The 25073-nt window shown below is 37.2% G+C and overlaps 2 protein-coding genes across 6 annotated transcripts in view; both read right to left on the bottom strand.

Moving 5' to 3' along the window:
- Positions 1-4564: 4564 nt before the first annotated feature.
- Positions 4565-8321, bottom strand: Nmt (N-myristoyl transferase). The gene is made up of 13 exons (XM_090161436.1): positions 8110-8321; positions 7823-7907; positions 7639-7753; positions 7446-7570; positions 7294-7385; positions 7114-7230; positions 6877-7047; positions 6709-6817; positions 6563-6634; positions 6400-6498; positions 6169-6333; positions 5552-5689; positions 4565-5484 (listed from the first exon to the last, which is right to left on the bottom strand). The coding sequence occupies exons 1-13, from the start codon at positions 8208-8210 to the stop codon at positions 5464-5466; spliced, it is 1410 nt and encodes a 469-aa protein (XP_090017562.1). The 5' UTR covers positions 8211-8321; the 3' UTR covers positions 4565-5463.
- A 2768-nt stretch (positions 8322-11089) lies between these two features.
- LOC149924969 (Na(+)/H(+) exchanger beta-like) overlaps positions 11090-25073 on the bottom strand; it is a 39857-nt gene continuing 25873 nt past the window's right edge. For 3 of the 5 annotated variants that reach the window (XM_090161433.1, XM_090161431.1, XM_090161434.1), the window contains exons 4-25: positions 24181-24226; positions 24064-24105; positions 23889-23957; positions 21823-21904; positions 21213-21240; positions 21024-21133; positions 20868-20943; positions 20642-20712; positions 18947-19058; positions 18751-18832; positions 18578-18673; positions 15225-15423; positions 13898-14026; positions 13749-13838; positions 13613-13678; positions 13431-13531; positions 13287-13355; positions 12901-12986; positions 12687-12713; positions 12446-12615; positions 11970-12380; positions 11090-11899 (exon numbers count right to left, since the gene is read on the bottom strand). In XM_090161433.1, the coding sequence (XP_090017559.1) occupies positions 11675-11899; positions 11970-12380; positions 12446-12615; positions 12687-12713; positions 12901-12986; positions 13287-13355; positions 13431-13531; positions 13613-13678; positions 13749-13838; positions 13898-14026; positions 15225-15423; positions 18578-18673; positions 18751-18832; positions 18947-19058; positions 20642-20712; positions 20868-20943; positions 21024-21133; positions 21213-21240; positions 21823-21904; positions 23889-23957; positions 24064-24105; positions 24181-24226 (2387 nt within the window). In that variant the 3' untranslated portion in view covers positions 11090-11674. Of the gene's footprint in view, positions 11900-11969; positions 12381-12445; positions 12616-12686; positions 12714-12900; positions 12987-13286; positions 13356-13430; positions 13532-13612; positions 13679-13748; positions 13839-13897; positions 14027-15224; positions 15424-18577; positions 18674-18750; positions 18833-18946; positions 19059-20641; positions 20713-20867; positions 20944-21023; positions 21134-21212; positions 21241-21822; positions 21905-23888; positions 23958-24063; positions 24123-24180; positions 24227-25073 lie in introns of all 5 variants that reach the window. The other 2 variants (XM_090161435.1, XM_090161432.1) reach the window with 2 other exon arrangements.

The following is a 25073-nucleotide window of genomic DNA, read 5'->3' as shown; positions in this document are numbered from 1 at the left end:
CCTTGGCTAACACCAACGTTACCACTATACCACAAGTCCTCAATTTTAAATATATACCAAATTGTTAATTATTCAAATTTATTGTTTATATATAAAAATTTTACATATGAGAATAAGAGCTTATTTACCTTGAAAAACCAAACAAGGAAAACTAGAAATTTTTATTATCTGGAAGTGGAAAAGTGCAATACCGAAAAAAAATTAATTAAATTTTCTATAATGGTGTCAAAAAATACAATATAATATACAGCTTGCAGTTACACGCCAATATTTAAAAAAATATTGTTTTAACCAATACTCTTTAAAAATTTACATGTTGTCTTTTATTTATTTTTATTTTTTCTATTTTTACTACTTATTCACATTTTTCCTTTTTTTTCGTTTTCTTCCTTTTATTGTTGTATAACTTAAATTATGTTTATATTTCCTTTTTGTTAATATTCGAAATATATCGATTTAAAACTTACTTTTACACCAAACGCCCTAACCTAGTCTTGAGCAACAAACACACGGAGAACACAGCTAGCCTTTAAACACGTTAACGAAGGGTTGTGTACGAATTTCATTGGACCAGCGTCACGAGCCTTTACGCTGAACGTTTTACGGGCGGGGGGAAGACAATTTCCGAATTTTCCCCTTCCGACAGCAGCAGGCGCTAAAGTGTCTAACCAATGAAAAATGTACACAAGAAAATCCACGACTTTTGACGGGTTGCGTTCTCCTTGTGTGGGGTGTTGTGTTTGTTGCTCCTAGATTACCACAAGCACTTTATAAACCATACATTGCGGGTCCTGACTCTCGGAAATATTAATTCTTGGCGATTTTCCTGGAAGGAGGATTTATTTAAGCGCCTATTGCTTTTATTTGATTGATCGAGATTTGCTCCGAATCTGTCTCTGATGTCATATAGCGTTTTCCATTTGATTTCTCAAGATTCGCTCTGAATCTGTCTCTGACGTCATAGATCTCACCCCAATCGACTAGAGTAAGACCGCAAATGGAACATTCCATTAAAATAATCCCGCGCTTTGTTGTTTTTCGTCTGCTAGTAATTTTAATTTTCGCGTCTTGGTCTGCCATTTTGCCTAAAAATATAAAAAGAACACGCGAAAATTTTCTTCGATCTCGATCCGTTGATCTGTCGAAATCAGCGGATCGGTTTTGGGCGATCTCGGAGCACCCGAGAGCGGGAAATCGAACAAGCGAAACTTGATCGTAGCAGATCCGAGCACGCAAATGGAACATAAAATGTTGATCAGATCAAAGATAATTTAAACTCGTACCCTACATTTGAAATCACTCTCTCGCGCGTTGCCGATAGCGTTTACCCACTTCCCGCCGGAACTCAGAAAGAATTCGCTCCATGGTTTGCGCCTTACCGCAACCGATGGAGCCCGATTTTTCGGAGGTCACGTGCCGGAAGAGGGTAAACACTTCGTAACAAAACCGTCAATTGGAAAGCTCTCAGTATTCGAATCTAGGGCTACGTTCAGTGAAGCTCAACGGTCTCAACGTTGACAACTTTTTTTCACTGAACGGTTTTTGTAATTTCCGGTTTTAACGTCACGTTGGCAACGTTAGCTCAACAAACTCAACGATTGAAAGAGCAGGTTTCTTCTTGCTAGCTACGTACGACTCAGCAGACGATATTTAAAAAAAAATTACAACAATCGTAAAAAAGCGTTCAGCAATAGTCTCAACGGAGTTAACGCAAACGTAAGACCGTTAAGCTTCATTGAACATAGCCGAAGGTACGAGTTTAAATTATCTTTGATCAGACCGATCTAGAGCGCTCGAGAGCAGTCAAATGGAAAACGCTATTAATTATCGACAATGTAGTTTTAGTACTTAAACTCAACTAATAACGGGTGAGCCCTTGTAGGTCATTCATTTGTACTGTTGGTTTGCACGTAATAAACAGCTATTATTATTACATTTTATTAACGTAAAAATCGCAAGGACAGCAGACCATGGATTCTGGCTGCGTTCAACAACTATCAACGGAGAAAAATCGTTGAGTTATCGTTGAGTTCTTTTAATCAACGCCACGTCATAAAAATCTGTACGATTTATAGTTCGCTGACTTAACGAACAAAATATCGTCTGCTACCCCTCCTTTAACTTTGTCGAAAGACGTCACAACACCGATGAGCAACGGAAAAACCATCTCGCTCAGCCGATGTTTCCGCTGAGTCTCCGATCATCAACGTGACGTCAAAACCGGAAGTCAAAAAGCCCGTTCAGCAAAAAACCGCTGACCGTTGAGCTCAGCGCTGAGCTTTTTTAGAGTTGTTGAACGCAGCCTCTAAATTTAAGAGGACCGACTAGCCTTCCACTGTATAAATTGGATCTTCCCGCGCTTCGATCAGCCACTGCTTTAGCTCAAGCAAAGATAATCTAATTTTAACTACTTATTTAAACTTAATCGTTATTTTTAGTGGCAGTTATATTAGAATTTGCGAGTAACATATCGTAGATTACTAAAATGCCTAAGAGTAAGCAGTGCATGTATTCTCTGTGCGAAAATACTACGTATTCTAATAAGCCTCGGACTACAGACATTAATTTCATACCTTTTCCACGTCCTCGAAAAGAGGTTGAAAAGTGTAAACAATGGATTTCGGCGTGTGGTAGATTTGACGATCGTTTAAAAATGGAAAAACTGGCCAAAAAGTCATACTATATATGCGAAGAACATTTTGTAGGGGGTAAAGGGCCTACTGTCGAAAACCCAAATCCAATACCTTTTGAAGAAACTACAGAAACAAAAAATCTTATGGTATGTTTAAATGTTTTTGTAACATTAGCTATTTGACATTATTTTAATATATGCATTATTTCCATTTTTAAAATAGAACCAGTCATGGTCTTCATCGCAGTCATTTAGTCTCCAGGATAATGATTCCGAGCCAGTAGTAGAAATATCAGAAATTTTGCCGCATACTTCAATGTCGGTTAAAATTGAAGAATCTGATGAAGTGGTTTGTCTATCTAAAGTTGAAATATACACCTCTCAAGAACTAACAAATAATACTGAAAAAAATTTGATTAATACTACTACAAGTGCTACTGAAACTCTCCTTGTGCAAAATACAGCAACTATAGTTTCAAACGGTAACGTAAACAGTGTAACTTCAAGGACTGGTTTTAGTACACAAGCAAATGTTCAAACCCTCGCTTGTAAACCTATTCCTAATAATTGGACATTAATTGTTATGGAAGGAGAAATTGCTCTAACGAAACAAAATCTTGAGAAAGGTTTAATAACAAAATCCTTCAGATTTAAAGACAATGAATTGCGAGGTACATTAAAAATCAATGGAAAAATTATAAATCCGAACCATCTACTATTGAAGTCTTTCCCGGATGTTATAAATGAAGACATACTTTTTCAAATACTAATTGCTGTTGATCAACTTCCACTCTGTACTGGAATTAACCAAGATGAGCTGGTCAATCATTTTCGAATGAAGGAAAAAACTGAAGGTTACGTAAATTTATATGATGATGCTCTACATTCTACATTTTGCGAAATAATTCTAAGCCATCAAAAGAAACAAAACAAAATTAACTTGGAAACTAAAGACTTATGTGACTTTTGCACCAGGTATCGTAGATTATTAGTTAATAGTCTAGGACGCCAGAAAAAGACCATTCCATCAAGACAAGGGGAAAAAAGGCTCCAGTACTTACAACGTGATGAGCTGGTAAAGAAGTTAAAAACTCAAACACAAAAGACCATTGACCAACGGAAGAAATTACGACGAATTTTGAATAAAATTAAAATGGACTGCAAAAAGTCTGGGCAGTATTTTTGCGACAAAGATAGTGAATTCATATGCGAACAGCTAGAAAAGCAAAAGAAAATACTACCGAAAAATTCATTTTAAAGACTTGTTTGTGGAACAGCAATTAGCCATCTATGAACCATAGACAGTAGATATACTATAGATATCCTACTGTCTATCAGCGTTGCCAGATCGAAAATCTGAAATTATCGTATCTAGGCCAAAAAATTATCGTACATTTCTTTTTGGCGATAAATTTTAATTCATACATAAATGCGTTGAATTTAGATGATTTTTTAAAGCACTACAGGAGTTTTATTTCAGGGAAATAAACAAAATGTCTATTATCATTATTAACTGAACTTAATATGTTTAAAAATGTTTTAAAAAATGCGGTAATAAACTCACACTCTGGACTACGCGTACAGAAAATGTATATCATTCATTTTTAAGTAGAAAAGTTATATAAATTAATAATAAAATATAAATCGTTCGTAGGTTTTTAAAAAAATCTAAAGATTATCGTACATTATAGTACGTTGAGGCAGAATTATCGAAATAATGGTACGATATCGTACGCCATGAAAATTATAGTACGCCCTAAAAATTTTGATTAAATTATCGTACGTCTGGCAACGCTGCTGTCTATGCATGAACGGACTACCAAAATATGCCATATCCTTGGTTAATTTCGTCTACAACTACAGCGCCATCTGTGTCAAACTGGTAAACAAATTAATATGGAAATAATGGAAAAAACGAAATAAATTCAAATGTTTATATGAAACATTATTTTTACAGGAATGGTAATATTTATTCATTTATTGGCCAAAACATTGGCATCATTTATTTTTTTGTTATTTAAGGTAACTCTCGTGAAAGGTGCAATAAATTATTTGACAAAGTTCTTAAGAGTCTTATTTTCAAACTACTTTTGTTTTAATTTAAAAAAAATCTAAATAATTCTGATATAAATATTCCATTATATATTTATAAATGAAATTATAAAATTATTAAATTTAAACAATGTTAAATAATTTACTGAAATAGAAATGACTCGGGAAGCTATTAAATACTGGCTAACAAACTCCAATAAATTGTTATTTTTTTAAAAAGCGGATGAAAACTAAACAGTTTTTTCTTTTCAGGCAGCAAAAATATTTTGCATTATGTGGATGGAATAATTACCATAGACCTCAATTTAAATATACGATTAAAAATGCTTCGTAAAAAACCTAATTTTATACTTTTAATGGGTTTTATTATTATACAAGGGTTTTTATCAGGGACTTAAATCCATGATATATACACACGCATTAACGGTAATTGACACGTGCGGGCAATAAAGACTGAAAAATTTCAGATACCGTTATAGAGGCAATTCATTCCATTTCTTTTTTGCCAAGCTAAGGCTCAAAATTAATTCTCTGGAAATATGGAATTTTTTTTATTATTAGTTTACACTAGGAAACATACTCAAAACTATGCCCTCGATAGCAAGACCAATTCACTGTGACTGGTTTGCCTGTAACCTATTTAGCAATTTGTGTATTAACTCGCTCTAAAAAAATACTATCATCAAATTTGAAATAAACCTTTAAGTTGAGTCCCCGAAATTTCTATGAAATTTTATATTAAACAGTTCAAGGTGAATAAATTTTAATTAAGGTAATTCCTATTGTAAGACTAAACCAATCTGAAAAATAAATTAAACTTACGAATTAATAATGAGACGGAAAATTAAAGCTATAAAATGATTTTACCTTTTCCGCAGGCATTGGTGGACACCTCCAATTGTAGAAGTAGTACTGCAAGTTTCCATCTCCGATACCAAACTTTAACTTTTCTAAGAATTCTTTATTATCCATCAAGTCTAAGGCATTGAAAACGTCGTAGCCATCCTAACATAATCAAAAATTGAGTTGCCAAAATTTTGCTATTAAGCGGATAGTATTTAATAGGGCTGTGAGAGTACTAGGTCTCGAGTTTGGGTACACAGACTCAAGACTCAAAAATAGTTTTTCTAGGACTCGATCGGGTACTCGGGTGGTTTGCTAAGGCTTTAAAATTTCTCGAGTGAACTGAGTTTATAAATAAATGAAAAATTCACAGCAAATCTATTATTTTCCGTCGAATATTTTTTTGCTATGCTTCTAAATATTCCGCAAATAATTTTTATTCAGTAGCGATAAATCCCAGATAAAAAGAGATAATAAAATTCAGTTTTAGGACTCAATAGAGTCCATTTCTTATGGTCTTGAAAGCTCGAATGAGTATTTGAAAAATTGAACTTTAAGACTCGCAAGTCCAATTTTCCAAAACTCGGGACTTGACTCGAAACCTAAAAACAGGACTCGCACAACCCTAGTATTTAACACACCAATTTTGCAACGATAAGAGCATCTTGAATTAAGTCTACTAAGGGCGTTGCATTGTTGACTGTGTAGAAGGCGTACGCTGCTTTTAGAGACTTGTAAGATGGGTGGTGCATTACAGTCGATGGCAAAGTGTAAAAACTAACGAAATCAGTAACTTTTCCCTTTTTCTAGATAAATTTAAAATAAAGTTGAATTAAGAAAGCATAATAAGCAATCTTAGGTTAAAAAATTACCACAACAACGAAACTATCTATCACGTTCTGCTTTGGCATAAACCAATGGGCAAATTCTTCCTCCGAGAAAATGGGCACTAAGTCAAATTTATCTAAATACTAAGTATAAATAAATCCAACGTTAATAAAAATTTGAAAACCAATTTAAATGCCATTATTTTACCTTTTTAAGGAGATTATGCGCTTCCGGTATATCAACAAGGGTCAAAGGTCGGAAACCCTCTACTTTGGTAGCCTTTGGATATTAAAATTGAACGATAAAATAAAATGTCATCAGCTTATAAGCAACATTTAGAGTTTATTATTTACCTCAGGAAGTTTAAAAAGCTTTAATGTCCTTTGCATTGTCATATTGCGACTCAGGTGAGAAAATTTTACTTCAATAAGTTTGCGTGGGTTTAGAGATCGATGCCAATATCTGGTGAAATAATAAGTTTTTTAATAATCCGAAAGAAATTTATGTTGTTTCAAACTAACCGACAAGTTCCGACTGGTTTAGGCAAAACAACCCCCGCAGTATAAACAGCCTGGAATATGCCTTCTAAATTAACTCTTCTCGTAATTTCCCTGATTAAAACGGGTGCAACGCGTTTTGACCGTAGCTTTTTGTGAACACATAAAAAATTAATTTCTACCATTTTTTGCACTCTGGAAAGATAATTAAGGTTGTTAATATTTATTATATATTGTTAAACCAGTCTTTAGTAAAATTACTTGGAGTATATTCTAATATTTGCAGGTACAGCGCTGATAAAACCAACCAGTTTACCACTCTTTACCACACGAACACCGCAATGCCACTGTTTTTTCCAACCAGGAGGTTGTAAAGCCCTAATAAAACGTAAGTTTTTATATATATTTTAATTGGTTTAGCTAGTTTATTTTCCAACTTACCATTTCAAAAATTCAGGAGAATAATCAAATCTAAACATATTATCATCATCTTCGACATAATTTTCATTTAAAAGAATGTAAAGCTCTTTCAACTGCGGAAATACGTATAAGTACGTTAAAACAGACTCAAATCATAACTAAAGCTGTCATACAACTAAAGGTTCGTTTAGATCTAAGGTTTCCCAATGAAAATCAGATGGTAAAGAGTATGGCTCTTTACGTAATTCTTCAAATGGTTTATCACCTTCAATGGCCTCATTTGCAGTTACATCCTCATCTACATTAACGTAAATGCAAATTATTTATGAATTTTGAACACTGAAAGATTAACCCTCTGATTCTTACCTAATTTAGGAACTGGTTGAGTGTCCCAAAATTCAAAATGTTTTCTTAAAGCTTCATCTCGGGTTTTAGCTGGGCCATGGTGCATAGAGTTTAAATTTGCAACTTCCATAGCTTTCTATTTAGAAAATACATAGCTTGTTACCATTAAATAAGCTAAAATTGGAAGATTTTAAAGCAGCATTACTTTAATTTCACTGATTCGTTGTTCAAGAACAGATTCTGAAGTTTCTTCCTCTTGTTGTTTGTTTGCTTTTTTCTTTTTATCGGAACTGAAAGATTGTACGTTAGTGCAATGCAATACAAAATGTTAAGGAGAGATGGGAGCGTCATGGAAGGATGCACATGATATAATCGGCCAAACACAAAAAGTAAGCATGTACACATAGGCTTAAGATTTAATCGATCGCGAGGGAATGATAATACGAACTTGATCCAAATTATTCAAATCGAGCTAAAACGGGTTTTAATTACCTCTTTTTATGTTCATGGCTCTTTTTCCTCTCTTCGTTCCTTTCATTTGAATTAACTTTTTCTTTCTCACCATTTGTATCTGGCACTTGGTCGGCCATCATGTACGGCTTTGGCTGTTAGTTCAGTGAAATTCCGCCAGGGGTCACGGAAGCCAATTTGGAACTAAATTCAAATTTCGCCATCCACGATGAGAGCCAAAATTTGATTTAACTGAATTAAAGGTATTAAAATTCGCTAGCTAGCTTGGGCCTAGGGTGGTTATATTCCCTTCAAACCAAAATTAGCTGACGTCCAGTGAGCACGATCTATTCGAATATATTTAAAATATTTCAAATTTCAGTTTATTATGGCGGGGACTTTGACCTTTTATAGCTAAGGTAGCCGTTCGAATTTCAACAAGCGCGTTCAACTGGTTAAATTCAAACGTTAGTGCATCGACAAATAAATAAGTTATTTGTCGATGGTCGGTGCATGGAGCAAATAGAAGCTCCATGGTCGGTGTATGCCTTTAAGTAGACGACGCTTTAGTGAGAGCGCGTGGTTATAAAATATACCCGAATTGTTCGAAATTGGTATACAGCTCTGAAAATTGATATACACGTGCCTTGAACTATAATACTCTCGACTATCTAAATTTTATTTTTCAAAAAAACCGACTGGAAAAACTTTTATAAGCAAAAAACGCCCTTGTTGCCGAGGACGCGCGCATCTTAGTTTGTGTGTTTTTAAAATGAATTGTTCTACGTTACACCGCATCTCCGCAACTTTAGGAATAAAAAATGATAAATCGCGTGTAGCTCGCGTGGTAAAGGTGGTAAAGTTATGATTTTTTTTTATGGTAATACGTGTCATAGCGCTACTTAAAACCTGATATGGAACCACATCGAGGTATTTTTTTTACTTGACGTTTTTTACCATTTTTCATTTTTCTCCATAGGGAAAATATGGTAAATCGCGTGTATCGCGGGTGGTAAAGGTGGAAAAGTTATGAAATTTTTTATGGTGAAACGTGTCATAGTACTACTTAAAACCTGATATGCAATTTTTCCCTATGGAGAAAAACGAAAAATCATTAAAAACGTCAAGTATAAAAAATATATCGATGAGGTTCCATATCAGGTTTTAAGTAGTACTGTGACACGTATCACCATAAAAAATTTCATAACTTTTCCACCTTTACCACCCGAGATACACGCGATTTACCATTTTTCCCTATGGAGAAAAATGAAAAATGGTAAAAAACGTCAAGTAAAAAAATACCTCGATGTGGTTCCATATCAGGTTTTAAGTAGCGTTGTGACACGTATTACCATAAAAAAATTCATAACTTTACCACCTTTACCACGCGAGCTACACGCGATTTACCATTTTTTATTCCTAAAGTTGCGGAGATGCGGTTCAACGTAGAACAATTCATTTTAAAAATACAAACAAACTACGATGCGCGCGTCCTCGGCAACAAGAGCGTTTAAAAGTTTTTCCAGTCGGTTTTTTTTTAAATAAAATTTAGGTAGTCGAGAGTATAGTTCAAGGCACGTGTATATCAATTTTCAGAGCTGTATACCAATTTCGAACAATTTATCACCATGCGCTCTCACTACTTGGTTTTTCGTTTTAAAAACAAGCATCGCCATGACTACCGTCTACCAAATGTATAAATATTTGTGGTCAAGAATTCCTATAGATAAATACTTATTGCCAGCTAGGAGCAACAAACACAAGGAGAACGCAGCTAGCCTTTAAACACGCTAACGAAGGTTTGTGTACGAATTTCATTGGACGAGCGTCACGAGCCTTTACGCTGAACGTTTTACGGGCGGGGGAGAAGACAATTTCTGAATTTCCCCTTCCGACGGCAGCAGGCGCTAAAGCGTCTAGCCAATGAAAAAGGTACGCAAGAAAATCCACGAATTTTGACGGGTTGCGTTCTCCTTGTGTGGGGTGTTGTGTTTGTTGCTCCTAGTTGCCAGGAATTCGTATGGAATACATACTTGTTGCCAGGAATTCGTATGGAATAAATACTTGCTATCGAGACTATAATGGATTAAATACTTGTTGTTCAGACTCCAATGGAATAAATATTTGCTGTCGAGACTCCAATGGAATAAATACTTGTTCTCCAGACTCCAATCGAATAAATATTTCTTGTCGAGACTACCAATGGAATAAATACTTGTTGTCAAGACTCCAATCGAAAAAATATTGATTGTCCAGACTACCATTGAAATAAATACTTGTTGTCGAGACTTTCAATGGAATCAATAATTCAATACTAGTTGTCAAGACTACCAATGGAATAAATATTTGTTGTCAAGACTACCAATGGAATAAATATTTGTTGTCAAGACTACCAATGAAATAAATACTTGTTGTCAAGACTACCAATGAAATAAATACTTGTTGTCAAGACTCCAATTAAATACATACTTGTTGTCAAGACTACCAATGGAATAAATACTAGTTGTCAAGACTACCAATGGAATAAATACTTGTGGAATACATACTTGTTGTCAAGACTTCCAATGGTATTAATACTAGTTGACAAAACTCCAATTGAATACATACTTGTTGTCAAGACTTCCAGTGGAATAAATACTTGTTCTCCAGACTCCAATCGAATAAATATTTCTTGTCGAGACTACCAATGGAATAAATACTAGTTGGCAAGACTACCAATGTAATAAATATTTGTTGTCAAGACTACCAATGGAATAAATACTAGTTATCAAGCCTCCAATTAAATACATACTTTTTGTCAAGACTACCAATGGAATAAATACTAGTTGTCAAGACTCCAATTAAATACATACTTGTTGTCAAGATTTCCAGTGGAATACATACTTGCTGTTCCTTGAATCCGAAGACTTGCGACGCGATTGAAGCGCATTCCCGTGACGTTTTTCCTCCCCTCCCCTCTTTTGCTGTGGGGAAAACTAGTATAAATCAATACATTCTTGGTATGAGAAAACAACAATGGTGGTTTCTAATAACAACAGCTTTTAATCATGTTAAAATACAACAAAAACTGGGAAAACCGGTGTATTTTCTCAGTCCTTTATGATATTTAACATATTTCGCGTCGCATTTGGGTCGTTTCATATCAATATTATATGAAAAAATAAATGATTCAATGGGAAGAAAGGATATAGGGGAACGTTGAACATTCAATTCGATAACGAAAAACTAAAAAGGATAGTCTAAATTATAAAAAAAAAACAAAACAATTCACTACTTCCTAGAGCTTTCCTACAATGGGAGCTATAATCCTCCGGCTGTGAAATATAATCAGTGACCATCTTTTTTCTAATTTCAGAAGTAAATAGTTTTCATTTACTTCCGCTAAAATTGTATAATACCTAATATATTTTTCAACAATCTATAGAAACCTTTAAACCCGCATTTCAAAATAATCCCTTCGATCCAAACCACCAAAAAATGTTATTAAAAATATACAATCGTAGACTGTCCCTTCCCAAACGTAATAGTTTTTTTTCACACACCAACATACTTTTTGACACAATTTTCCGTGTAGGTGACAAAGACCTTTACCTACTGTTGTCCGTTATTAAAATTTCGATTCTCCCGTTTCGTCGATATCACTGATATCGTCATTGTCCATCGAAGACACGTCGAAAGTTAAACTCTTTTTCAGTCTGGGGTCTTTGACTGGCCGCTTCGTCGCTTGCCGTTTAATTGGAGACGTGGACTTCTCTTCGCTTTCCGTATCTACGCTGTCCAGGCTACCAAAAGTGACTTTACTATCGCTGGAATTGACCCGTTTATCGTTGAGCTATTTGCGATAAATTTCAAGTAGAAATTAATGGGCTTAGCCTTCGCCATCGTGATATGTCGAAGTATACCTTTAATCTCGACTCTTCGCCTCTTTTGGACCTCAGGGAGGACATCAACGAGCCCCCGGACGCTATGGTGTTGGCGCGCTCCATTTTGGATCCCGTAGACTTGCCACTCATGATGGAGCGCCTCCTATTGGCCCTTTCCAGCAAGTAGTTGATGGTCTGATCGTTGATTGGACTCGTCGCCGAAATGATGGGGGACATGGGTAGCGCGGAAGCCTTGCCATCACCGGGTAAGTTCAAGGACTGACTTCCGGTGTTCATTCTTAGGTCCTCTATGGAACTGGAGTTACTACTTCCGAGACTACTCATGGCCGCTAAGGTCAACCTTCTGGCTCGAAGGCGACGCGCTCTAAGATGAGTGAGCAATTCCTGGTGGTCGTCTTCCACCAAGTTGGGATTGTATTTGAAATGGAGCTAGTAATGGCCAAAGCGAACTCCCTTAATTTCGCCCGGACAAACGCCAAGGTCACCTTTCTTACTTTATTATAGGGATTTTCCTGTAAGGCTTTGTGGAGGAGTTTACTGGGGTCATCTTCTTGCGGCGCTGAATTGGTGGTACGGCGACGCAACGAAGCGATGGGGGAAACTATGGTATTCCTTCTTCTGGGCATTGGCGGAGGCGATTCTTGCACGGAATTCTTCCGGTTTTCTATACCATCGGTTGAAAAAGTGAAACGTGTTTATAATTGGCAAATGCGTTATGACGCGAAACTAGTTTACCTCCGTTTTCAAAGCGAACGTGCTTGGCTATGCGTGAAAGAAAATTGGAAAATTCCCAAGTACGGTTAGTTGGGTTAATAACAGAAATCAGCGCTACCCAATCGGGTTAGAAGGGGTATTCGTGTAATTTGTGTTAGTGAACTTAAGTGAAATGCTGAGGCATGAACAGGGATAAATAAGACACGCACACGCGACGGAAGATACAACAAATTACCTGTCTTATCAACGCTCAATTTTAAGTCATTTTTGGGAGGACAAGTGATGCTCAGGACATCTTCTTCGTTCATCTCTTCAGACTCGCTTTGATGATGATGAAATTCGGACATTAATTAACCAGGAATCTATAAACGTATACACTAGGAATGTCTATGGTGACCCTTATGATTCTTATAGAAACGGGCGTGGTTTACAGACGAGTTTTTCACTCGTGACGACGCGTGACGGTCAGCCGATGATTTGAAAAATACGCTCAACGTCTTACATTCAACGTAGTTTAAGCCCCGCTAATTTCTATAGCCCCATTCCAATGTATCCTTAGACATTCCCAATATATAAGTGTATAATTTCCTGGTAGAGCCATTAAAAACATTTAAATCGTACTCGATTAACTTTAAAGGTTGATTTTCTTCGATAACCGTAGCGGGTCCATACAAATGAGCAAAATGATCGCTATTGTAAAACATCACACCATATGAAAACGCTAGACTACAAAGTACAGTTGCGTTATTATCGGTGGTCACTTACGCCAGCACTAATTTCGTGTAAACCCTGGTCAGATTATTCTCTGGCACTCCACGTTGCAACCATTTCTTCAAGTATTTTTGGTCGTAGTGATACAGAACGTGCTAGGAAAAGACGACGCGAAAAAAGACGCGTTTTATCGTATGGGTTACTACTTTTTGTATCGCGTGACTCGTCATACTTACCGTCCAGTAATTTCCTCCGTGGCTACCGGTTATTTCTTCGATACCCGCCATGACACTATCGACTACCTGAGGAAAGAAGGAGTTTTTGGTTATGATCTAGAACGGCCAACGAAAGAGGAAAGTACACGAAACTAACCTTTGTATTAATTTCGACGAAGAGACAATGCTTCTCTCCAGTTTGAAGACGAATCTTCAGCAAATTAACCAAAGGTTTGATAGTGCCACCCTAATTTACAAAGACAGTGGGTTAGTTTTCGTCTAGAATGACACCCCAGCTTCTCCTACCTGAATGAAGACTGTAAACAGTACTACAAACAGAGTGGTCGTGACGAACATATCTTTATGAGGAACCGTGTCTTTGTCCAGCATAATGACCAGTGAAAAGGCCACAGCGCCGCGCAATCCGCCATAGCCCTAGACAAAATCGACCCGCGTGTTACAATCATAAGAAGGCCATTGTCACGAAGGTATATAGATTTCAACCTAGATTCTTAGCGCTGCCCGAATCACAATTCACAATTCCACGTAACACTGAACAACTATTTATTTGACAACTAGTTCCGCGTAGAATCGTTGCCTACGATATTATTAAGCCCTTGCGCGTATTCTTTATTTCTGGCATTTTAGTTCGACAATTTCGGCCAACAGGTGCGCTCGTTGCCTAGGCCCACAAAAAGTACGGCGTTGCCAAGTACGAGCTGTTGCGTTTTAACAAATTAAGGATGTAATGAACTTTTTTAGCTTCTTTCAAAAGTTTAATTCCCAGAATATAAGAAAGAGAAAGGTTTTAATATAAATTGTTGTTTCGTCTCAATGGAAAAGGTGAAACCCTCCATTTTAAAAACCCCTTATTAGGTCCAGGGGGGCGATTCTGTAAGAAATCGAATGGGAATTCGATCTCGATACCCTATACCATGTCGAGATCGACTTCGACAATTTACATTGATTTATGCTTATTCGAAATCTTTACCGAATACCATTCGTCGAGATCTCGAAGTTCGAAATCTAGTTTTCGATCGAAAATTGGATTTCGAATATTTACAGAATAGGCCCCCAGATCTGAAAACCATCTTTCGTTAATAAGAAGCGAATAAATAAAATGTATCCTCGTGGTTGGTAAGCGTGCACCGGCTTTTATAATCACGTAGGTAACGGTCGAACATAAGTACAGGCTGTGGCGATAGCAGTGTTTCTGGGACTCTACAATCGAAATATTACCCCGTTCAATAATGGTTTATAAGAGCTAGTCTCAACGGATCAATAAACTTAAAACCTAGTCTAGACAACCACAATCACTCAAAAATAAAAACCGTTCGTTGTAGTTTCCGATAAAGTTTGAATTAGGTATTAATACATAACTAGCTAAACATTACACATAATAATAAGTCTTAATTATTTTTCAAAAATCGTAGGCTAAAAGGAATGTCATTTGAACAATTACCACGTATTTAACGCGGTAATTATTCAAATAAGAATCGGGTTGCGCCATCGAAAAGCGTGTTAATTTGTCTGTAATTGAAAACCGGAAACTTTGGCTCGGAGCCAAAAAGAGTAGCTTCGAAATTAAAATGTCGAACGCTTGAAAAATTGCCAAAAAAAAGGCGATAATTACCATAATAAATTGTTCTTCTAAGTTAATCCTTCGTATTCTATCGAAACTGTTGGCCAGGTAGGTTAGAAGTAGGACACCGATGAATCGAAAGATAAGGCACAGTAAGGTTGACCAGAGGACGAAGGCTGTATTCCACACGTGCTGGTCGTTGACGAGAACCATACCCAGGAATAGGAATATAACGGTGTCGCAAACGGCGCTGCAATTTGTTTGCTATTACTTTTATTTTAACTACTATAGCCTAATTATACTCTTTTCAGACAAGATCTAGAAAACTTAAGAATGTTTTATAGCCTACGAAGGTTTTATAGCCTACGAAGGTTTCATAGCCTACGAAGGTTTCATAGCCTACGAAGGTTTCATAACCTACGAACGTTTTATAGCCTACGAAGGTTTCATAGCCTACGAAGGTTTCATAACCTACGAACGTTTTATAGTCTACGAAGGTTTCATAGCCTACCATGGTTTCATAGCCTACGATGGTTTCATAGTCTACGAAGATTTTATAGTCTACGAAGGTTTTATAGTCTACGAAGGTTTTAGAGCTTACGACGGTTTTAGGGTTTACGAAGGTTTTAGGGTCTACAACGGTTTTAGGGCCTACGACGGTTTTAGGGTCTACGAACGTTTTATAGTCTACGAATGTTTTATAGTCTACGAAGGTGTTATAGTCTACGAAGGTGTTATAGTCTACGAAGGTGTTATAGTCTACGAAGGTGTTATAGTCTACGAAGGTTTTATAGTCTACGAAGGTGTTATAGTCTACGAAGGTTTTATAGTCTACGAAGGTTTCATAGCCTACGAAGGTTTTATAGCCTACGATGGTTTTATAGCCTACGATGGTTTTATAGCCTACGAAGGTTTTATAGCCTACGAAGGTTTCATAGTCTACGAAGGTTTTAGAGCTTACGACGGTTTTAGAGCTTACGACGGTTTTAGGGCCTATGAAGGTTTTAGGGTCTACGACGGTTTTAGGGCCTACGACGGTTTTAGGGTCTACGACGGTTTTAGGGTCTACGAACGTTTTATAGTCTACGACGGTTTTAGGGCCTACGACGGTTTTAGGGTCTACGAACGTTTTATAGTCTACGAACGTTTTATAGTCTACGAACGTTTTATAGTCTACGAACGTTTTATAGTCTACGAACGTTTTATAGTCTACGAAGGTGTTATAGTCTACGAACGTTTTATAGTCTACGAAGGTGTTATAGTCTACGAAGGTTTTATAGTCTACGAAGGTGTTATAGTCTACGAAGGTTTTATAGTCTACGAAGGTTTTATAGTCTACGAAAGTTTTATAGTCTACGAAAGTTTTGTAGTCTACGAAGGTTTTATAGTCTACGAAGGTTTTATAGTCTACGAAGGTTTTAGAGCTTACGACGGTTTTAGGGCCTATGAAGGTTTTAGGGTCTACGACGGTTTTAGGGCCTACGACGGTTTTAGGGTTTACGAAGGTTTTAGGGACTACAACGGTTTTAGGGCCTACGAACGTTTTATAGTCTACGAAGGTGTTATAGTCTACGAAGGTTTTATAGTCTACGAAGGTGTTATAGTCTACGAAGGTGTTATAGCCTACCATGGTTTCATAGCCTACGATGGTTTCATAGTCTACGAAGATTTTATAGTCTACGAAGGTTTTATAGTCTACGAAGGTTTTAGAGCTTACGACGGTTTTAGGGTTTACGAAGGTTTTAGGGTCTACAACGGTTTTAGGGCCTACGACGGTTTTAGGGTCTACGAACGTTTTATAGTCTACGAATGTTTTATAGTCTACGAAGGTGTTATAGTCTACGAAGGTGTTATAGTCTACGAAGGTGTTATAGTCTACGAAGGTGTTATAGTCTACGAAGGTTTTATAGTCTACGAAGGTGTTATAGTCTACGAAGGTTTTATAGTCTACGAAGGTTTCATAGCCTACGAAGGTTTTATAGCCTACGATGGTTTTATAGCCTACGATGGTTTTATAGCCTACGAAGGTTTTATAGCCTACGAAGGTTTCATAGTCTACGAAGGTTTTAGAGCTTACGACGGTTTTAGAGCTTACGACGGTTTTAGGGCCTATGAAGGTTTTAGGGTCTACGACGGTTTTAGGGCCTACGACGGTTTTAGGGTCTACGACGGTTTTAGGGTCTACGAACGTTTTATAGTCTACGACGGTTTTAGGGCCTACGACGGTTTTAGGGTCTACGAACGTTTTATAGTCTACGAACGTTTTATAGTCTACGAACGTTTTATAGTCTACGAACGTTTTATAGTCTACGAACGTTTTATAGTCTACGAAGGTGTTATAGTCTACGAACGTTTTATAGTCTACGAAGGTGTTATAGTCTACGAAGGTTTTATAGTCTACGAAGGTGTTATAGTCTACGAAGGTTTTATAGTCTACGAAGGTTTTATAGTCTACGAAAGTTTTATAGTCTACGAAAGTTTTGTAGTCTACGAAGGTTTTATAGTCTACGAAGGTTTTATAGTCTACGAAGGTTTTAGAGCTTACGACGGTTTTAGGGCCTATGAAGGTTTTAGGGTCTACGACGGTTTTAGGGCCTACGACGGTTTTAGGGTTTACGAAGGTTTTAGGGACTACAACGGTTTTAGGGCCTACGAACGTTTTATAGTCTACGAAGGTGTTATAGTCTACGAAGGTTTTATAGTCTACGAAGGTGTTATAGTCTACGAAGGTGTTATAGTCTACGAAGGTTTTATAGTCTACGAAGGTTTTATAGTCTACGAAGGTTTTATAGTCTACTAAGGTTTTATAGTCTACGAAGTTTTTATAGTCTACGAAGTTTTTATAGTCTACGAAGGTTTTATAGTCTACGAAGGTTTTATAGTCCACGAAGGTTTTATAGTCTACGAACGTTTTATAGTCTACGAAGGTTTTATAGTCTACGAACGTTTTATAGTCTACGAAGGTTTTATAGTCTACGAACGTTTTATAGTCTACGAAGGTTTTAGGGGCCTACGAAGGTTTTAGAACCTACAACGGTTTTAGGGCCTACGAAGGTTTTAGGGTCTACGACGGTTTTAGGGTCTACGACGGTTTTAGGGTCTACGACGGTTTTAGGGTCTACGACGGTTTTAGGGTCTACGACGGTTTTAGGGTCTACGACGGTTTTAGGGCCTACGAAGGTTTTAGGATCTAAGAAGGATTTATGATTTACAAAAGGTTTATTAAGAGGAAGGGCTACTCGATTTTCACCTAGACTATTTCAAACACCAGTGTGGCCCTTTAAACTTTGTACATATTTAAACATAAAAAGTTAATTATGTCTGACTAAACCGAGACCTAAGCCCGGTTTATTTTATACCTCTTCTGAAAAAAGTATAAGTCTTGAATAAAAGAGATGAAATACCTTAACATTTTACTGAAGTATTTTACAGTAGTGTACGATTTTTGGGAAATGTTTCCCAAAGCGTACTGAGCTTGAACCAGTCCGCACCCAATGATGCTGTTTGATAGAAATTCAATTAACCTAATTCAACGGATGCGTACCATTAATAAAAGATTAGCAAGAACATCCCAAACCTGATGATTCCCGAAAAATGGACCATTTCAGCCAGAAGATAAGCTAAATAGGCCACGCCCAACATCGCCAATGGTTCCACCACTTCAACAAAAAAAACCATAAAGAGTGCAAGGTCAATGAAAAAATATTCCAGGTAAGCCGCAACTTCGAATCCGAGTTGCGACGAACGGAGGAGTTGGTTCAAAAAGACAATACCTCTCACACTGTGAGTATTTTTGGTGACGAGAGCCGTCACCGCCCCCAAGAAGACTCCAATCGCCAAGCCTCCCAGACTGACACAGAAGAAAGACACCACGCCCAAACCCAACTAATCAAAGAGAAATCATGCTGTTGTATGACATCCTTTCGTATAATGATACAAACAATTTTATTTATATATTGCCTCAAATAACGACAAAAGCTACTCTAACAGGCGTGCCGTTGAAAATAACATTAGTCTATAATTATATTCTATAAGTGTGTCATATGCAAAATCCCCATTTTTCAATTTGAATCCCCCGCCAGCGCTCCTACTGAGAGAATTGCGAAAGATTTTCACCCAAATACTGAGAACTTAATTGGTGGATCTTAAAATTCATATTTCGCGTGAAAATACTCCGCCATGTTAAGGTATAAAAGCAGGTAAATAAGCCTGCTATACCTCATAATCCAAAGGTATTGTCGCGTGCAAAAAACGTAATTTTTAAATCGGCCAATTAAAAATTTTAGATGAGGAGCTAAAGATATTAGGGTTCAAATCTTTCCAATATCGGACACCGTGGCACTGCTACAAAACAAACCATGCCTGCTATTTAGATTTTGATTCAGTACTTTCCGTTGTGTTAGCTAGGAGCAACAAACACAGCACCCCACACAAGGAGAACGCAACCCGTCAAAAGTCATGCATTTTCTTGCGTACATTTTTCATTGGTTAGACGCTTTAGCGCCCGCTGCCGTCGGAAGGGGAAAATTATGAAATTGTCTTCCCCCTTTCCGTAAAACGTGCAGCGTAAAGGTTCGTCCAATGAAATTTGTACACAACACTGCCTTAGCGTGTTTAAAGGCTAGCTGCGTTCTCCTTGTGTTTGTTGCTCCTAGATGAATATCTTTGGAGTGACGTAGAATGATAAGCGCCTCTAGCGATAAAAATAAGCAACTTAAAAATAAATTATCTGCACTATGACACAAAGAACCCGTAACGACATAGTCCTCCAATTATTATTTTGGTCATCCTAGAAATGGCTTCAGTAAACATTTAAAAAAAACGGAATATATCTATCTGACCTACTTACGCCAATAATAATGATAAATTTATGAAAATGCGTTACGAGACCAAGCTGTGTAAAGTAGCTTCACCCTGAACACCGGCGTTCTGCCGGTTAAACACTTCTACAGGCGAAAATAGGCCATCTAATGATAAGTCTAAATAGGGACTTGGCAGTGCTACGTCACAGTTTTTTTTCAATAGTTTTTATCCTGGGGAGAAAAAGTATACCAGAATGGCGGCCATGGCCAAAGGTACGGCGTGACGTCATGCTGCCAAGTCCATATTTATCCGAGTGATAAATAACATCTTAAGTATTCATCTACCTATTTTGCTAATGTTATTCGCTTGAAACATGTACATTCGCAAGCTTCCGTTTTCAAACAACGTTTGGTAAGAAAAATATTCCGGGCTGAAGACCGTCATATATTGATTTTCTAATAGTATTTCATCAATAATTTTATCAATAATTTTATCAATAATTTTTACACCTTAAAGCGAAATAATAGACTAGATCAATTTTTAGCCATGTTGCTGTAAAAATCAAGCCTGCAAAGGTACATTTGCATTTTTAATGTTCTCTATGGTTACTTCACACTTAAGAGTTGTATTATAAACTTCTGGTAATAAAATAATGTAATAACAACCTGTCCGGCTGTGATGGTATTTTCCGCCGCTAGGGCCACCATCATCGTGTAGAGGACAACGGTAACGGCGTCTGATAGAATAAAAAAACCATTAACTCAAAAAATATATTGAACGTAACTTCCGACCAACATTGATCATAAAATATTTTTTTAAAGAAACGAAAAAACCCTGAGACGAAACTGGGGAATAAAAGACGAATAATATTGTTGATGACGTTTTTCGTACCATTTAGTAGGGATTCGCCGAAGACAAGAAAATAAAGCGCCTTGTGCACTCCAACTTCTTGGAATATGGCCAAAACCTATAAATTTCCGCCAAGACCGAAAAAATGACAGACTTTTCATTTTCAGGAACTTTAATATATTTTCGAAGTTCTCTTACCGCAACTGGGTCGACGGCGGAGATCAGCGCGCTGAATATCAAGCATTCTAAAGCTCCTAACGTCAAGGGTCCCAAAGCGCCTAATTCGGACAGGCCGTACAGAGATGGACCTGCGAACCAAGAACCACTTAGTCGGAAATCCGATTTTAATTGGAGAAAATTTCAAACGTTAGCGGATCTTATATTTACCGATTGTGAAGCAATTTAACAACGTGCCCTGTAATGGAAATGTTTCATTAAAATCACTTATTATTAACATTTAAATTACGTAATTAAATAAATATTTTTAAACCAAGAAATAAAAAAGTTTCAAGGACGTGTAATAATTGTAAAGAAAACATTCAAAGAATGACACTCATTTGCGTATGAAAAAGGTGCCAAATTATGTAGTTGTTAATTAGAAGGTATTTTAAAGGGATGAAAATTTATTTAGCGTGACTAAACTACGCGATTTTAAAGGGAGTATCGAGTACTGCTATCAACTGAATCGAAATACCCGCTGCTAACTAGCGCCAATCACCTCTAGCTTCTGAATATGGAAGTTCATATTCCCTACTACATAAATCTTCGGTCTTTCACTGGAAGTAGGCTGACTGCATGTCACACCTGTATTGCAGTAAGCCTACTTCCAGTGAAATACAGAGTAAACCGAAGATCTGTGTAGTCGGCCTTTAAGGGTCGCAGAATCGTTTGAATTTTAAGGGTGAGGCTACGGAATAACGTGTTTTGGTACCCGAAATTCGAACCGAATTTTTCAATGAACCTCATTAGGCTAGCGACAAAATCTGTAGATACTTACCACGACGGCATAGAGCAGGATCGTTCCCAAATTTCCAAAAAAAGCCCTGTCGTGTAACGAATAAGCCGACTCCAAGACGATTCTAGGAGACAAAAACAGCCGATCATTAACAGCAGTAGCAAAGACTGTTACCATCTATAATCTCGTTCCATAAATATGCCATTTGATATTCTTCGCACGCCAAATTGATGTGAGAGCTACGCGCTACACAGACCATATAGTGGACTTCGTCGCCATTTCGCGTCCAGCTTCGCTCTGTCACGTAGTTTCTGACAGCGCCCTGCTAAGTTTTCATACATCACGAACAGCTCTCGGAAAAACATTTCCCCATAAAGACCTAGTTATCTACTTACGCAATCCCTAATAGCATCTTTGCGCTAAATGTCATTAATAAATAGTAAATTTTCTGTTCATTCCGGCTCGCTGGTAATTGTTCATTACACGAAGAATAAAAGCGAGGGAAAAGTTATTATAGGAACGCGGGACCTTTCGGCGACGAAGACGCGACAGGTGGTTAGACAGCCTAGTACTCTATAGGGCGGGACAGATTTATCCCTGGCATTTTTGCGTCCCCAAGCGACGCCGAGACTCCTCGGTGATCGATAAACTCATCTTTTCTCCGGAGAAATCTCTCCCTCTCCTCCGCAAAAACCATCCTACAGATTGGCCCACCCGGCTCAACCCATCGTCGCTTCTTCCGTACGCCGCTAGAGAGATAGCGGCTCCCGTTCGGGCGAGAGCCGAGGCTTAAGCGTTGGCTTTCGACTGAACTACTAGATAGGCCTCGGCTAAACTTTTCTAAAAGGGAAAAGGTACGGTGACCCATTAGATTTCGCGTCTTCTACCACCGAAGTACACACTTCGCTCTCACCGCAGCCTTGTTCTTAAACGTATATAAAGAAGGGCAAAGTGCGATAAAAGCAATTTTTTTCCTTCTTAACAATTTCCTGACGGGAGTTTTTTTATGAAAATTGCAAATCTGTACGCGTCCTTCCGTTCTTGTTTTATATCTTTGGCATGGAGTTCTGTGATTTTCGTCTTCGTGGATTTCTATGAATTTAAAAAAAGTAAAGTCGAATGTTCTTTTAGCGAAGATATGAGAAACGATTCAAGCGTTATTTAAATCAGAAGTTTATATTTATCTTTAAATTTTAAAAACCTTTCTTGTGAAAACCGAAAAACCTTTTGTTATCTTTGCGAGTTCTGTAAAGTTGTATATTTTTTTCGACAGCCAGCGGAGCCGTAATTGCAACTATTAAATTTAATCTGTTAAACACTTCTAACTTTTTATTTTCTGTATACCTCAGGGACGTCCCTTTTGGGGGAGTAATTGGGGCTTCCAAAAATGTTGTTCAGCTGGTAAAATGAACAATTCCACGACCTTTTTTCAGAAACCTTATCTATTTAAGAAAAGTTTGAAAAAAACTAAAGAAAAAATTAGGATAGAGTTGGTAAAATCAAGGCTTCTCCTACCACGAATCCGACCCCTTCGGTACTCCTCTGATACACCTTATAAAGATATTTCTAATCTGCGTGAAACATGGCGTGAAATGGTTTACTTCTCCAGCCGATATTGCACGTGGAACCCTTCTACAGGCGCCCCTTTGAAATAGCATTATCAGCCCAAATACTGTAACTTAACTTTGCTCCGAACACCGGAGTATGGCGTGTTTAACATTTTGTACAGGGGCCCAGTTGAAATAGCCTAAGTAGACCAAACCATTGTAGCTTAACTTTAGCCCGAACACCGCGGTGTCTCGAAATTAAAAGGACCATCTTATAAAAATACTATATTTCGGTCTGTATATATTTTTAATAGTTTTATCTTCTTTTTTCATATGTATATCCACAATATAATATAAATTTCAGCGTTTTTAATGTACTTATTCGTTTGCGAGGCGAATAAAAAATAATTTATTATATTAATTCCGCGTGTGAATCACATCTACAGACATCAGTAGGCTAAAATAATTTTTATTTTCTGTCAGCAACGTAATGAAAAATAATTGACCTTCCAAAGAAAGAACGTGTAATTTGTGTATAAAGAAAAAGCGGAAATGACTTACGGGGGAAGTAGGAAGAGGAAGAAAGTTCGGGAGTCAAACTGTGGAAGTATGTCCTCGGAGCCGGTCACACTGCAACAACAATTACCCAAGTTTGGGTTAATTACAGAGTCAAGGCTACGTTGTACGACAATGACAAAATAATCCAGGGGTGTCTAAAAATTACAATATTACTCACTAAAGAATGCTTCCAACTGCGGTCCCCAAGATAATTAGAAGGCTACGCGTCAAACAAACCTAATCAATATTAATTAAGGTTTCAATAAAGGCGACGTGAAATTAAGACGTTAAGTACCATGACTCTGGAACGATGGAGGAGAGGAAATCGGCGTGGTGATAACCTACGAATCAACAAAGACGGATTACTATCAAAGTCACAACTAACGAGGAGACTACCCGAGGTGATAATCACCGATTTGGTTGAAACTAGGTGGGTATGTAGACCTTATGGTAACATGAAATTTCACCAAGGGAAAAATTGCAATGGGCATTCGTTTTGCCATGGCAACCGAAAATGTTTTTGACAACACAGTATGTATATTTTCTCATTGAAAATAACATGGGAATCTGAGCACTTCTGTGAAAAATTTTAAAAAAATTTCATATTTCAAAACCAAAAAAAAATAGATCAAAATTGACAAATGAAATGAATTTTATGATATTTTGATGAATTTTGGTCAATTTGATCAAAATATGTAAAAATTTATCAATTGTTATTTTCAATGGGACAATATACAGACTGTGTTGTCAAACACATTTTCGGTTGCCATGGCAAAACTAATGCCCATTGCAACTTTTCCCTTGGTGAAATTTCATGTTACCATAAGGTCTACATACCCACCTAGTTTCAACCAAATCGGTGATTATCACCTCGGGTAGTCTCCTCGTAAGATTTGTTATAAATTTAATATAAAAATAACTGCGTTGCTTTTAATCCTTTGTAGGTGAAAATACAGTCTATATTTAGTACCCTTAATGCGTAAGTAACATAATTTCAATTAGTATGACAATGTGCAAAAATTATCACCGAACTGATTTTTATAGTTATAGCGCAGGTATTTTAAGGTTTAATTCAGCGCAGAGCCCCCTATCTAAGTATGCACGAGGCGAAATATGCAACTACAATGGACGATAATACACTACTCCGTTCGGTTGCGAGTCCAAGTCGGAGATGGTTGAGTGTCGAAA

The sequence above is a fragment of the Leiobunum rupestre genome, chromosome 10 (assembly GCF_980474605.1).
Source record: "Leiobunum rupestre chromosome 10, qqLeiRupe1.1.hap1, whole genome shotgun sequence".
In the NCBI taxonomy this organism is placed as follows: Eukaryota; Metazoa; Arthropoda; class Arachnida; order Opiliones; family Sclerosomatidae; genus Leiobunum; species Leiobunum rupestre.
This window is presented reverse-complemented; position numbering and strand designations above follow the sequence as displayed.

Excerpts from the sequence above, each read along its gene's own strand:
- Nmt (XM_090161436.1), bottom strand. The coding sequence starts at position 8,210 with ATGATGGCCGACCAAGTGCCAGATACAAATGGTGAGAAAGAAAAAGTT. Across the intron at positions 7,231-7,293 it reads TCTCCTGAATTTTTGAAATG|GGCTTTACAACCTCCTGGTT; the intron begins GTAAGTTGGAAA and ends ACGTTTTATTAG. Across the intron at positions 7,048-7,113 it reads AATATTAGAATATACTCCAA|AGTGCAAAAAATGGTAGAAA; the intron begins GTAATTTTACTA and ends TTATCTTTCCAG.